This window comes from Harmonia axyridis, chromosome 1, assembly GCF_914767665.1.
Source record: "Harmonia axyridis chromosome 1, icHarAxyr1.1, whole genome shotgun sequence".
Classification (NCBI taxonomy): domain Eukaryota; kingdom Metazoa; phylum Arthropoda; class Insecta; order Coleoptera; family Coccinellidae; genus Harmonia; species Harmonia axyridis.
Window position 1 is genome coordinate 82,690,132 of NC_059501.1, and position 14,048 is coordinate 82,704,179.

The window sequence follows — 14,048 nt, forward strand, 5'->3', positions numbered from 1 at the left end:
TTGAAATTACAGATTTTCTGACGAAATTAGAAAGATCAATCCAATTACGTAGACTTTCCATTGAACATTGGACTCTATTCGAAAAAAATGTCACTTTCAAGAGTGATACATGTAGCCCAACGTGCCCTGGGTTTTCAATATTTTTTCAGTAGAAATGTTCGTTTTTGCTTTCGAAATAGGCTTCAACCTTCTTCATTAGAGTCAAATTTCTGTTCTTGGAGCACTTTTTAACCGTTGTTGAATGGATGGACTATATACTTGTTTGGATAACACTAATCAAGTTATTGCTTTACTCGAACAATATATTTTTCCATTAAAAGACAGTGTTTCATTAATTCAGGATCTCGTTTTCATCCATCTTTTAAACAACAACAAATGAATCTCCACTTAAGCTTTTGAGGCGCATCTCTTGAAGCTTAGTACCGACGAGAAAAAAAATTGTATAACCCAGGCTGGGGTAACGTGTTCTAATACAGGGTGTCCGGAAAATATGGTGCCAAATTGAAACAGAACATTCCCCTTGGGGAATGTTCTGTCTCCTATTCTTGAATTCAAATTCTAAAATAACTTATCAGCAAAGTAAAGGATAGTTTTATCGGCTTCGAGAGTTTACATAACCCATTCCATCCTGGCTGCTAACTCACCGTCCCTCGAATATTTGTTTGCTCAAGCGCTGATTGCTAAGCGTCGAGGGTTACGTAATCAGTTCGATGGAAAACGAACGAAACGAAAAACGATTCAAATTTTTGGTCGAGTTTCCGCCTATGCTAGATAACGAATTCAAACAAATTCAGCTTCCATTCATTCCAGAGAATTCGCAAATCGTGTTAAAATGATCTGTTAAATATACTAACTGACAAAGAAACTGCAACAACCAGAAGTAACTGTTCAAATTGATTTTTTTTGCTGAAATATAGATAGTATAGTAAGGAGTAAATGATTGGATTTGGGAAGAAGATCGTGAAGGTTTTTTCATGTAAAATATTGTTGTCATTTCGAGAAATCGCTAACCGTACGAAAAGAAATCCAACTTCTGTTATGAGATGTTGTCAAGCATGGTTTGATAATGCCCAAAATCGAAGATGATTAGGCACTGGAGGTCGAAGGAGCAAAAATGATGTTCAAGATCGACGTCTTAGATTTATGGCCATTAGAGACCGAATATAAAGGGTGTTTTTTTTAGAGCTATAGAACTTTAAATTGCGATAAAATAACGATGTATTATCCGATTGACATACATTTTATTTATCCGCAAGACAATCACCATTGACTGTAATGTTCTGGCCATCATCGTTTTTGAAGAAGTACGGACCAATGATTCCACCAGCCCATAAAGCGCACCAAACAGTCAGTTTTTCTGGATGTAACAGTGTTTCGACATACACTTGAGGATTAGCTTCACTCCAAATGCGACAATTTTGTTTGTTGACGTAGCCATTCAACCAGAAGTGCGCTTCATCGCTAATCAAAATTCGCTTATGAAAATCGGGAACAACGGCAATCTCATTTTGGGCCCATTCGACGTATCTACGCCTTACTTGATGATCGTTTGGCTTCAATTCTTGCACGAGTTGAATTTTGTAAGCATGCAAACCAAGATCCTTCCGCAAAATCTTCCATAAAGTGGATGGACACAGATCCAATTCCTGTGCTCGATGGCGGATAGACTCATTCGGGTCTTCCTCAATGCTACGCTCTACAGCAGCAATAGCTTCTTCTGTACGCACCGTACGGCGTCTCTGAGGATGCGAGTTATCAATAAGAGTAAAAGTGTTGCGAAAACGTTCTGTTATGGTTAGTCGAATTAACTGCTCTGATGGACGATTTTGTCGATGATAAAATGTATTCCGCTCAGAACCATTATTTTCGAAATAAAATTTCACTATTCGCGAGCGTTGTTGAGGCGTGAGTCTAATTATGATGAATTGCCAAACCAAACTGAGAATAAATCACTCAACAGCTGTTAAATCGGTCGCCATCTTGTACAGTAATGCCAAATTAAAGTTATATACCTCGAAAAAAACACCCGTTACTAGGAAGTAATCGCAGTACCAATATACTCCCATTCCAGCAGCTCATTTTAAAAAAGACGGTCGTGATTTATATTGACATGGGACATTCCAGAATGTTGCGTACATATAAATTAACATTGAAGTAAACTCTATCAAATGACATGTTCCTTGAATAGCGCAAATAAACATAACGTACAACAATGAAATAACAACTTTCTACAATTGTATGTACCCTCATTATTTTCCAATTATCTTCATTAAAATAAAAATCATATTATAAGTATTTCCGACTACCAAAAAAAAGTCCTTGATGAATGTCTTCATTTATTGTCTTAGGTTAATAAACTTTATTTGAGTGATAAAGTTCACTCAAACTATTGTCCCATATGAATTATAGATTTGGTTCATTTTTCCCAATAATGCAATAGTTCAAGGTGACAAAATAAGAATGGGTCAAGAGCTTTTGTGCGCTCGTTAACTCGAGGACCAATTGCACTCTTGAAGACAACAGGACTCCTAACTTCACATCCGTACTTCCCTCATTTTTTTTAGAATTTTAGCTTGGATTTCCTATGGTTCTGATCATGCAAAGAACACAAAATATCGACCGAAGCCTGAAATTGATATTTGACTTTTGACCGCTAAATTTTTACCAGATCTATAAACATGGAATTATGGAGTATTTGTTTCACAATATTTTTTCCGGGATTCTAGGGTTATGATGAAATAATCAGCTTGAAATTTGGCACTGCGCTTGTTATCGTACTTTTATATCAACAACCAAAATATCGTCGCTGGTTTTTTTGTGGTCACGAAAATATTAGGTAATGTTATAACGATATTTTTCTTGAAAATTGTCTTGTTGCAGTTTCGCGATTAACATCGATTTATGCACAAAGTTTGAAATTTTGAATTGGGAAATTGACCGTGGTATTTCATATTCAAACCAACATCGGGTATTTCAAGTTTTTAGCTATTTTCCTTCAAGAGTTATCGGGTTAACGGCCAAAAATTAGACGGAAAAACTTATATAACAAAACCAAAATCACTGAAAATTTGAAAGCGATAATATAGGTTTCGTGCCTTTTAAGAATTCTCAGTGGAATTTATACGTAAAATGAGGAATGAAAAAACCTAGAAATAAATATCGCCAAATCTAGGGTATCAGAAATTCAATCATCAGTTCTTCAACATCAATACGAAAAAAATATTGAAGCGTGCAATTTTGGCTGCGAATTCTCTCTTCAAGTAATATCGAAGTTAAAATATTCCGAATTCACTCGGGAAAAATCAGACTTTTATGTGGCTTTCCCGAAAGTAGGCAATATCATTCGGAAGACTGACTTCAAGTCAAACCTCTCCTGGCACATTTCAAAGAACAACCGTTTCAATTGCCGAGGCCTCGACTCTCGCAATAAAAAAACCATAAAAACAAATTCCGCCGAGCTGACTAGATGAAACAACAACAGAAGGCACGACAAAGAGCAAGAAATTTGAATTTCAAGAGCGTCATTAGGATTGAATATTGACTGATAAATTTACATACTGAAGCGGAGAGGATGTTCTTATGAGGTATCGTGAATCTATGGTGTTCTCTTGAGGGTCCCCCGCATCAGGGGCGGAACAGGTGGGGTGAAGAAAGAAATAATAAAATTTTACATATGGCCTTTAGAGAGTGCTTGATGCTTTCGATGCGATCTTCGTTTTTTGAATCCACTGATGACAATTATGTTGTCAAATTGCAGAATGTTGTTCTAATGGAAGCCGTCCGACCATAAAGAAGATAACTCTCGAAGGTGAAAAGCTGGACACTTTGAATTTGAAGGACAGATTAGGATTTTCAATGCAGCAGACAAGTTTGTGGATTCAATCTAATTAGAGGTTCCGTTGACATGGCCGTTCGAAATTTTGCTTTTCTGTTCATTTCAAAATGGTCGCATTTCACCGAATGAAGATATGCATTTGAATGTTAAATAACAATTTCAAAAAACTGAGTGGATGGTTTTGAGATATAGTGTGATATAAAAAAAAACCACCTCATACTGTGTGCAGAATTTCGTGGGGATAGTATCAAGAAGATGTGGAATAACCCAAGTCTAATAATGGGTGTTTTTTTTTCGAGGTATAAAACTTTAAGTTGGCATTACTGTTCAAGATGGCGACCGACTTAACAGCTGTCAAGTGATTTATTCTCAGTTTGGTTTGGCAATTCATCATAAATAGACTCTCACCTGAACAGCGCTTGCAAATAGTGAAATTTCATTTCGAAACTAATGGTTCTGTGCGGAATACGTATCGCGCACTACGTCCATTTTATTTTGTTTAGCGATGAAGCGCACTTCTGGTTGAATGTCTACGTCAACAAACAGAACTGCCGCATTTGGAGTGAAGCTAATCCTCAAGTGTATGTCGAAACACCGTTACATCCAGAAAAACTGACTGTTTGGTGCGCTTTATGGGCTGGTAGAATCATTGGTCCGTACTTCTTCAAAAACGATGATGGCCAGAACGTTACAGTCAATGATGATCGGTATAGAGCCATGATTACTAACTTTTTCATTCCTGAATTGAACAACCATGATGTCCAGGAGCTGTGGTTCCAACAAGACGGCGCAACATGTCACACAGCTCGTGCCACAATCAATTTATTGAAAGACACGTTTGGTGACCGCCTAATTTCACGTTTTGGACCTGTGAATTGGCCTCCAAGATCTTGTGATTTAACAACGCTAGACTACTTTCTGTGGGGCTATGTAAAGTCATTGGTCTATACGGATAAGCCACAAACCCTTCACCATTTGGAAGACAACATTCGCCTTGTTATTGCCGATATACGGCCACAAATGTTGGGAAAAGTCATCGAAAATTGGACGTCCAGATTGGACTACATTGGAGCCAGCCGTAGCGGTCATATGCCAGAAATCATATTTAAAATGTAATGCCACAAGATTATCTTGCGGACAAATGAAATTCATGTCAATCGAATAATCCATCGTTGTTTTATTGCAATTTAAAGTTCTATAGCTCTAAAAAAATACCCTTTATTTCAGTGGACCTTATAAAATCGAAATTCAGAATAGCAATTCCAAGCCTGAGAATTTTCTTGTTGTTGGCAGCTTCAGAATCATAGAAAATGAATGAAAAAGTTCAAGGAAGCACTTGTGGCTGGAACGGATGGGTCAGGTAGCGATTCTTCACTCTATTCTCGGCTGAAATGTTTCGACACAAAACTTGAATCATAATTGTTGAAGGATTGATTCTTTCCAAAATGTTCGTTGATTCTCGAACGAAATGAGTGAAATCAAACGAGATGACGGAAAAAAAATTAATTAAATTTTTCGTTTCTTCAATTTGTCATCGGAGTGATTAAGTACATTTTGTTGAAAGGTGAATATTTTAATACTATATTTTGAGGAGATGTTCCTGTGTTAATCAATAGAGTAATTGTATTCTATAATTATGGAACTTTGGGGACAAATAACTTAAAAATTAGTGTCAGGAAGTATAGACTCCAAACTTATTTTCAGAAAAACTTATGTACATTCTTTCGATCATTGGATCATTGAAGTTAAAATCTGTAATATTATAAAATGTTCATATTCGCTGGAAGATCTGTATGTAAGTGAACATTTTATTGTTAACAGAAATTTATTAGTACGTTATGAGATATTGAATTGAAAGTTCATCCAATATTTCTTCAAAGAAAGCAACAGCTTTTGACTTCTCCTAGGAGATTTCCTTTATTTTTGCTTTTTGCACTTGTATGAACGTCATTTACATATCTACTCAAAAGCACTCAAATCATAGTTACAAATTCCGTAATCATCAATAAAACACAAGATGGCATGCACAAAGGGCGAACTTCTTCAACCGAAAAGATAAATCTTGGACATGATAACGACTGAATAATGTAGGCTAAGGCCACGTCGAAAAATTGAAGTATAAATATTCAATTATCGAATCACCGTCTCCCTATGCTTTTTCTCTGCCTGCGGGAAAGGTACCTGGATGTTCCTCTCGAATTCGTCCGTATCAGTTATGCAGATGATCTTGCAGTCTGGAAGATAGATATGCACCATTTTTCCAGTTGGGGACATTCAAAGGGTAATGGAATGCAGATTTCGCCTTTCTATCGTAGCATTCGTAGATTCGTATATATGCAAGACATTCGAGTCGATTCCAGGGTACAATTTGATTATTTGAATAGAAATTTGACAAAAGATTGTAGACCTATTTCTTTATAGGGATTCTTCACTCAGAGTGACGAAATAGGGTAAGGTATGTCCCTTGGAAATATTTATAATCAGTTCTGTGGTCTCCAAGGTATCATGGGCGCATAAATGAAATAGCGCTCAAAGCTTCTGATTTCCAATGTTTGTAATAATATTTCCAACTGAATGTTCGACGCCCGTTTCAACAATGAGGATGTCTTAATCAGAAACATAAATTATCTGTAGTTTCTGATGAAACTTTGTAGTCTGGACTTACATCGAACGTAGTGAAGATTTCCTTGGTCAAATATTTGGTTTCAAGTATATGCAAGATAATGCACAAATCTCAGGAAGGTGTCACCAATACACTTAGTAAGCGAGGTGAAGAGCTGTGGATCATACGACTAATCGCAGAGCTCGACAGAAGCCACACCACAATTCTCGAAATAAACAATGAGTTCTCGACAGAAATTCCAATGTCATATCCAGAGGCTATCACCTTGCCTTATTCCAATAAGACAACCAGGCTGAAATCAAAGCATTGAATGAAATAGGCAAGAATAACAAGGTCTTTCAAATATGGGTTTCCGGTCACGCAGGTAGGAGATGAAGAGGCCATCACACTTGCCAGAAAAAGAGCACGAACTCATTTCATTGACCCGGAACCTTTCTGTGGTATAGATAATTGTACCTACAAGAAAGAGTTTCAGGAGAAAGAAACACCTGAAGAGAAACTCTGGTGAAATTATCCTGGGTTGGATCATTCCTAAAGCTTTTTTTGAAATGTAAACATTGCAAGATCTAAAAAGTATCTGGATCTTAGCAATAATATGCTACACCTCCTCAGTGGATTCCTCACAGGCAATTGTCGCTCCAGGAAGCACCTTATGAGAATGGATTTAGCAGAAAACGACGAGTTTTGATTCTGTGGGAAGAAGGAACAAACTGCTCATCTGCTGGTGACGGAATGCTTTGCCTTCACTATCCAACACAAAATCTGCTTCGGACAAAACATGTAGAGGTGAGGAAGTAGACTCCTTGAAGCCATCTCAGATATTGGAGCTAATTAGATACATGGAACTGAAAGGCAAGCTTTCGATCACGTAATGCTGAGAAGCTATGATGGGGTACAAAAAAAAATCAGGTCACAGTGAAATAGAACTCCCTTAAATCTCATCTCATCTAAGACAGGATGATATCTTCAATCCAACATTCCTCACTACTCTACTTTAAGCTTGGAGAACCTCAAGCTGGGTAACAGAATGTCTCGATTCCTTCTCCAACTAATAGAGTTTGCAGATGACGACAGAATCAGATGATAATTTGAAAGGATAACTCTTTCATTTGAACAATGATGCGAAAACAAAGTAATGGTCATATCAGGCAAATACCGGGGAAGACAACGCAAAAGATGGATTTCCAGTTCGAACGAAGATCAAACATATGAGGCCTATATCAAACTAAGACGACACGGTCTTTTTCTTCTAGCTATAAGAGGAAGAAGAAAATTTGCAGATTTGGCTAGTCAAAAAGAAAAATTGAACGGTGGTAGATATTAAATTTTATTCAGCCTCTTCCAAAGCAATTTTTCTGCTGACATTTATCGGTTATATTTATCATTGGAAACTACAAACCAAATTCGATAATACCGTTGTTGACACAGTTGCTTACACTGTCAATCGGCGTTCAACCAAACCTTTATCCAAACTTTCCGTTTTGTTGTCCAGCCCCAAGCCATATTTTCAACGTGTCGATGAATCCGATCGAGTTTGTACACAGGAGTAATGACATTATCGAAACTTTTTGGACGTTAATTCGATTTAGACACCACTGCGCTGCATCGGTCGGTATTTAAATTTTCTGCTAAGTGCATTCGCACATTTGCCGCGACCACGAATGTTTCCATAATGCGGGATTCGGGTTTATATGGAACTAATTACAAAATGCAGAGGGGAAAAGTTTTTTCAGACGTGCATCGCAATAACTTTCAAGGGGGTTTTTTTGATCATCAGAAAGTACTAGGTTTTTGTTCGTTCCGAACCAGTGCAAACGTGTTTAGACATGGGGACAGGGGAACGGTTACACCATTTTTTACATGCGTTATACGTCTATCATTTTTTCAAACATTCAACAACTTTTTCAATTTATGTTTTGACAGCTCAATTTTTGCTCATCATTTATTACATGCTCCATTCGTGTTTAACCGAAAGTTTTCTCTATTATGATGATCCGTATATATGAGATTTCCGAATACTATTGGGGTTTATAAGACTTTCATGGAGGTGATTGAACGCTGAAGGTGTTCAAAGCGTCATGGAAAATAATATTGGAATTAAGGCTCTTTTCGTCGAAAGAAGAATTGAAATGAATACTAGCTGTTTTCAGAAGGAGTTATCATTTTATTATTATTATGCATTTGTGATAAGAGTCAAGATTAAAATCTTTAAGACTCAGTATACATGTAAACAAATACAGATACAGTGCAAATAGTATCTATCTAACTGGGAAATGAAACGGTCTTAATAGTTCCCGAAGGAATTCACACTACCACTGTTCACCACTACTGGGGGAAACCGGTTCCAGGCATGAAAAACCCGATTTGGTAGGATTTTTTTTTTCGCTGCGCAATGAAAATTTTCGGTGTAGCGTTTGAACTGGTGACCTCGTAGACTCTGATCGGAATATCTATATGTTTTTACTAGGTCACCACGCATGCGACGATCTTCAAAACAGGGTAGATCCATGTGTGTTAAATAAATAAATAAATTAGAAGCCGATCTTCGTAACTTGTGACTCACCTCTCGATATTCTCCCAAGTAGTCTCGCATCCTAAAAAGGTACAACATATTCTAATATAGGACGCACAGTCGTGTACAGGGTACGACATGTACTGATTGAACATCTTCCAAACACTCTCTCCAGCATGTAACAAATTCTGGAGGCCCTAAAACAGGTAGTCTGTATATGATCCGACCAACTGAGATCCTCTGTTATGGTGACGCCTAGATCAGTATATCTCGAGCAATGTGAAAGTGTAACACCATTAATGACATACTGATATTTAGGATTTTCCTTATCCATGTGTAGGACAGTACATTTTCCAGTGTTGAGGGGTATAAGTCAGTCATTCCACTACTGTTGGATGGTGGACAAATCTTTTTGAAGGCAGTCATTAGTAGTTATAGGCGTAGAATAATTAAATAAAAAAAAATTAAATAATTTGGTGTCATCAACGAACATGGAGACGTAGGATTCAATTAATTAGTTAGTCTATTTCTTCAACACCATCGCGTTGAAAAAGTAAGGTCTGGAATGACTAGAAAGAAACTGAATAACCTACATGTGTTGGGTTAAAACGAACGGATTATAGGTACTGAGTTCGGAGAACGTTCGAGAGTTCTTTCGATGGAAAACAGTTGATCAATAAAAATCACAACATTATTGGAAGATGTGATTTCAACAGCCTCTTTTTAGGAACTCATGATTACTATTATTATTGCACTGAATCGGGGTCATTACGACTCTGTTAGCCTACCAGGAACTGCGACCAAATTGATATTTTGTCCTTAACCCTACCTATTCATACAAACGCCGTCAATGATGTTAAAGAAACCGACGACATCCTAAGGAGCCTTGGTTATTACTTTGTGAGTATCCCGAACTGACTTACCTATGTGAGTGATTCTAAGACCAATTAATCCCAATTGCACACTATGTGCTCGGCTGTTTCTACCTCCTTTCTACAAAGTCTGCAGATCACATCTAATGAATTACCCATGCGGTACAAAAGGTATTTGCACCGACAGTGTCCTGTCAGCAGTCCCACCATTATCTGCAGCTCAGCTCGTTGTAGCTTCAGGAGCTTTCTGGTGAAGGTGGGTGAAAGCACCATAAATTTGTGTGCCTGAACAAGACCCGGAGTATTCCTCCAGAGGGTTTTCCTATTGTCCCTTTCCCATTGTTGGACTGCTGCCTTGTATTGGTATTTTCCAAGCCCGCAGGAGAGCTCAGGACCCACAGGTGTCAACCTTCATTTTTATTATTATTATTATTGTTTCAATTAGAGTAGAGGTACAAATACCTATAAGCTCAAATTTAAAAAAATAACATTCGGAAACTAAATATAACTCAAAACAAAAATTATGGTTCACAATGAGAAAAAAATTATGACGTATTATTCTCGAGGTTGGGTAATCCATCGGTCATATCCATTCTTGAAGGCGTTGGTGGAGGTTGCATCTACAAGATCACTCGGTAGACTGTTCCATAAGTGGAACACCCTATTTGTGAGGAACTGCTGTCTCTGAGGCGTGCGGAACTGTTCTCTCCTAAGCTTAAGTGAATGGCCCCTAAGGTGATTGTGGTTTCTGGAAAACAAGCGACGGATATCGTCACCAAAATGATTGCGAAGGGCTTTGAAGGTAAAAATGATATCGCCTCTTGTTCTCCTGTCTTCAAAGTTTGGCAAACTGGAGAGTTGCAGTCTTCCTTCATAAGAAGGTCTAATGGGTCCATAAGGAAATCGAGTTAACCACCTTTGAACCGACTCCAGAAAAGCTGCGTCCGCTCGAGATGAAGGACACCACGCTGGTCCTGCATATTCCAGAATAGGTCGCACATAATATTTTATTAGTTTACTGAGCGTAGAGTTGTTACAGCCGTTAAAAGATTTTGAAAGAATGAAAGCAGTCTGCTTTGCCTTGGTAGTAATATGCGCAATATGTTTGGACCACGAAAGGTCGGTCGTGACAGTCACGCCAAGGTCACACTGATGCGAAATAGAAGAAAGGGTTTTACCATCAAGACGGTAGTGACCTTGATGACCTTCTGGCGAGTTCATCGGCCTTTTCATTTCCTTCAATACCACAAAACCCCGGTACCACTGCGGAATCCATAGTCAAATGTTGCTTATTACCGAAATCAACTGCTGCGTCCCGACATCCGATATTTCAAGTTTTCAGCTCTCTTCCTTCGTGACATCGGCTCAAACCTAATTACGAAATGACGGAGCGATCAGTTCAGTGAACAAGCTAGCGCACAAAAATATAAAGATGAAGAAGCTCATTGAACCTCCTTTGTCGACGTCAGTCTTCCTCTCAAATCCCTTCTGAATATCGACTCCATTGACGCAGAAACAACAGACCCCCATTCACTGCTCACAGCCTCCTCAATCGAAACGCACGACGAGCAGGGACAAAACAGACCTCCAAAAGACACAGGGACGAATCGACGCGCAAACCTAATTTCAATCCGAGAGACCGAACGTCATTCATCCCTATCGCGATTCGATGATACATCGCTTCCGAATCAGTGGGCGGAAACAGAATGAATAATATCCGCCAGATCAGGAATTCGAACCCCGTAACGCTACTGTAAAAAAAAAGTTAATTAACCCCGGGCTCGGATGAACTTTTACCGGGAACTTCCGTATTAATCCGGTAGAGCGCGCGTCGCGCGGCGTTGGTCTCCGAGCAACGCGACTGTACGAACCCCCTCTGGGTAGGAATTTGATGCAGATGGGGATACGCTTTTTACGCACGTTGTTTTGGCGATACAGGCGAAACCAGAGATCGGGCTGTATAACGTTGGAAAAATTCGAGGGGTTTCCTCATTTTTCCCATTTAGTCAATTATAGAACTGTTAAGTTGAATGATATGGATTCGTTTACGGGAATCATTGAAACCCTCGATGAGAACGAAAAACAACTTTTTCTACTGCCCCTACAGAAAAAGACGAAAATCGTTCAACTCGCCAACTATATGTAACTGTCTAGTTGAGTACTGTGGAACGGAAAACTGCGATTTACTTCACCGTAAACATAAAGCACGATCAACAACCAATACGGTAGCATCTGTAAAGTGAATCGCATGTCGAATAACCAATAAGATAATTCCTTTAGTAGTTGCCACGGAAACGAATAACAATCAGCCTTTCTTCTTCTCTCTCGACTAACCAAGTTGCGGTGAAGAAAGGAGCAAGTATTTGATCTCATTCTTCAAACAAGAAGGGAATTATTGAGAAAAAACGGAATAATGATTTATAATCCAATTTTCTTAAAAACAACACAACGATGATTTGTAACTGTAAACTCCTCATGGATGTTCTGGAGAACAGAATACAATGATTATCTGGCCAGCCCAATAAGCAGCAAAACCGGCCTGAACAGTAAACTAGGAAAGCGTCGAATTGAACTAAATGAAATAGCACCACAATTGAGTTTCGTATCGAATTCTCTGATAATGTTGTCAACTGCAGTTTTCAATGCCCTGTATCAGGTTCATCCAGTCGGAATACCATTATTTTAAATTTGTGTGTTGTCTTCAACAATACGTTAGTTATAAGCACCGCTTGATACAAGAAATAACGTATCGATATAAAATCGATTTCATGTTTGAAAAGGAAATTCAAATCAAAGGAAAAAAATTAAGGACAGATCCTTCAAGGAGATGCGCTTTTCTTTGAGGGATGTGTTCTGAAACATTTCCACAGATTGATCGCTAGAACTCTGTTAGTTTGTTAATTATTAATAAATCCTATATTCTGAGTGAATAAATTATTGAATTCTTGTAAGAGTTTTTTCATAAATAGCAAATGTTCGTTAACTACCAGTTGAAAATATGTTGATAATGAATTTATGTTATTTGTGGAGATAACGTGAGTTCATATCAATTATTTATAACCGATTTATATCAAATACCCTCTGAACAAATATTTTATTACCTATTAATAAACTTTTGTGAATGCATAATTTAACTATTAATGAATATATTAAATATAAATCTGCTGTAATAGTTGTGAATAAATAACCTCCAAATAAGTGCTTTATTAATAAATAAATATGGATTTCTCTCAGTGTACCAGAAAAACAACAATTCATTTTCTCAGAAGATAAAATTCGAGAAGAGAGTAATAGTTCGCACTATAAAAATAAATGGAAGAAAATTGTACTATCTTTATTTTTTACGAACCATATAATCCAAGCGTTAACAATTGCAAAATAATTGACTATAAAACATGTTTCTTTTTTCTTATCTTCGAACATAAATTGAATTAATTTTTTTTTTTTTTCAGGAGAGCACCCAGCGGCAATGCAGCACGGTGGCCAACTGCGGTTAGAATATCCCTTCTCGGCATGTTTGCTGAGCGTTTTCGTTGCCGTTTTGGGCCCATGAAATTCCATCCGATCTTCTTCGCTAAGCACATTCTAGTTTGTATGGTGTGTAAATGTATGTAAATATTTGGGAATGTGGAGAAATTTTCAAGAGTTCGAAGTGACTTTTTTGTACATACAATACCTTCAAGGCATTTTCGAAGTATAGCTGTAAGAACACTGTAAAATTTTGTAAAATATAAGGTTATAGTATGTGAAGTTGGTCTTTTTTTTATCAACTTCGAGCATTCTTAGTGTCTAGTCAATTCAGTAAGAAATGAAAAGTGTATGCAAACATTCACAGAAATCAATTAGAAGAATGATTCAAGCAGAACAAATCGCATTAAAAGTTTTGTTATGAAAAATATTTCACAGAAGTATAAAGATCACAAGAAACTTTATGTATAAACAAATCGAAATATTCCAAATGTTATTTTAATCAGAAAATATTTCTCAATTTGATTGTTTAAATATTCAAATCTTAATCAATTATAAATTATTGACATAAATAGACCATCAATTGATGTTTTAAAAAGATCTTTTTCAGCTTCTCAAAACTATCGAAAGAGAAAGAACTCCTAAGTATACAAAAATCCCATTCATTTCAACTGAATTTATAGGTATAGTTATTTCCGAAAATGACATATTCTGAAAGAATGGCTATTTAAAACCTGG

The 14,048-nt window shown here is 37.4% G+C and overlaps 1 protein-coding gene across 1 annotated transcript in view; it reads left to right on the top strand.

The window, feature by feature from the left end:
* The window catches only part of LOC123684717 (zwei Ig domain protein zig-8-like), a 275,727-nt gene extending 262,139 nt beyond the window's left edge, over positions 1–13,588 (top strand). The window contains exon 7 of the mRNA XM_045624097.1: positions 13,295–13,588. Within this exon, the coding sequence (XP_045480053.1) occupies positions 13,295–13,395 (101 nt within the window). The 3' untranslated portion in view covers positions 13,396–13,588. The remainder of the gene's footprint in view (positions 1–13,294) is intronic.
* The last annotated feature ends 460 nt before the right edge of the window (positions 13,589–14,048 follow it).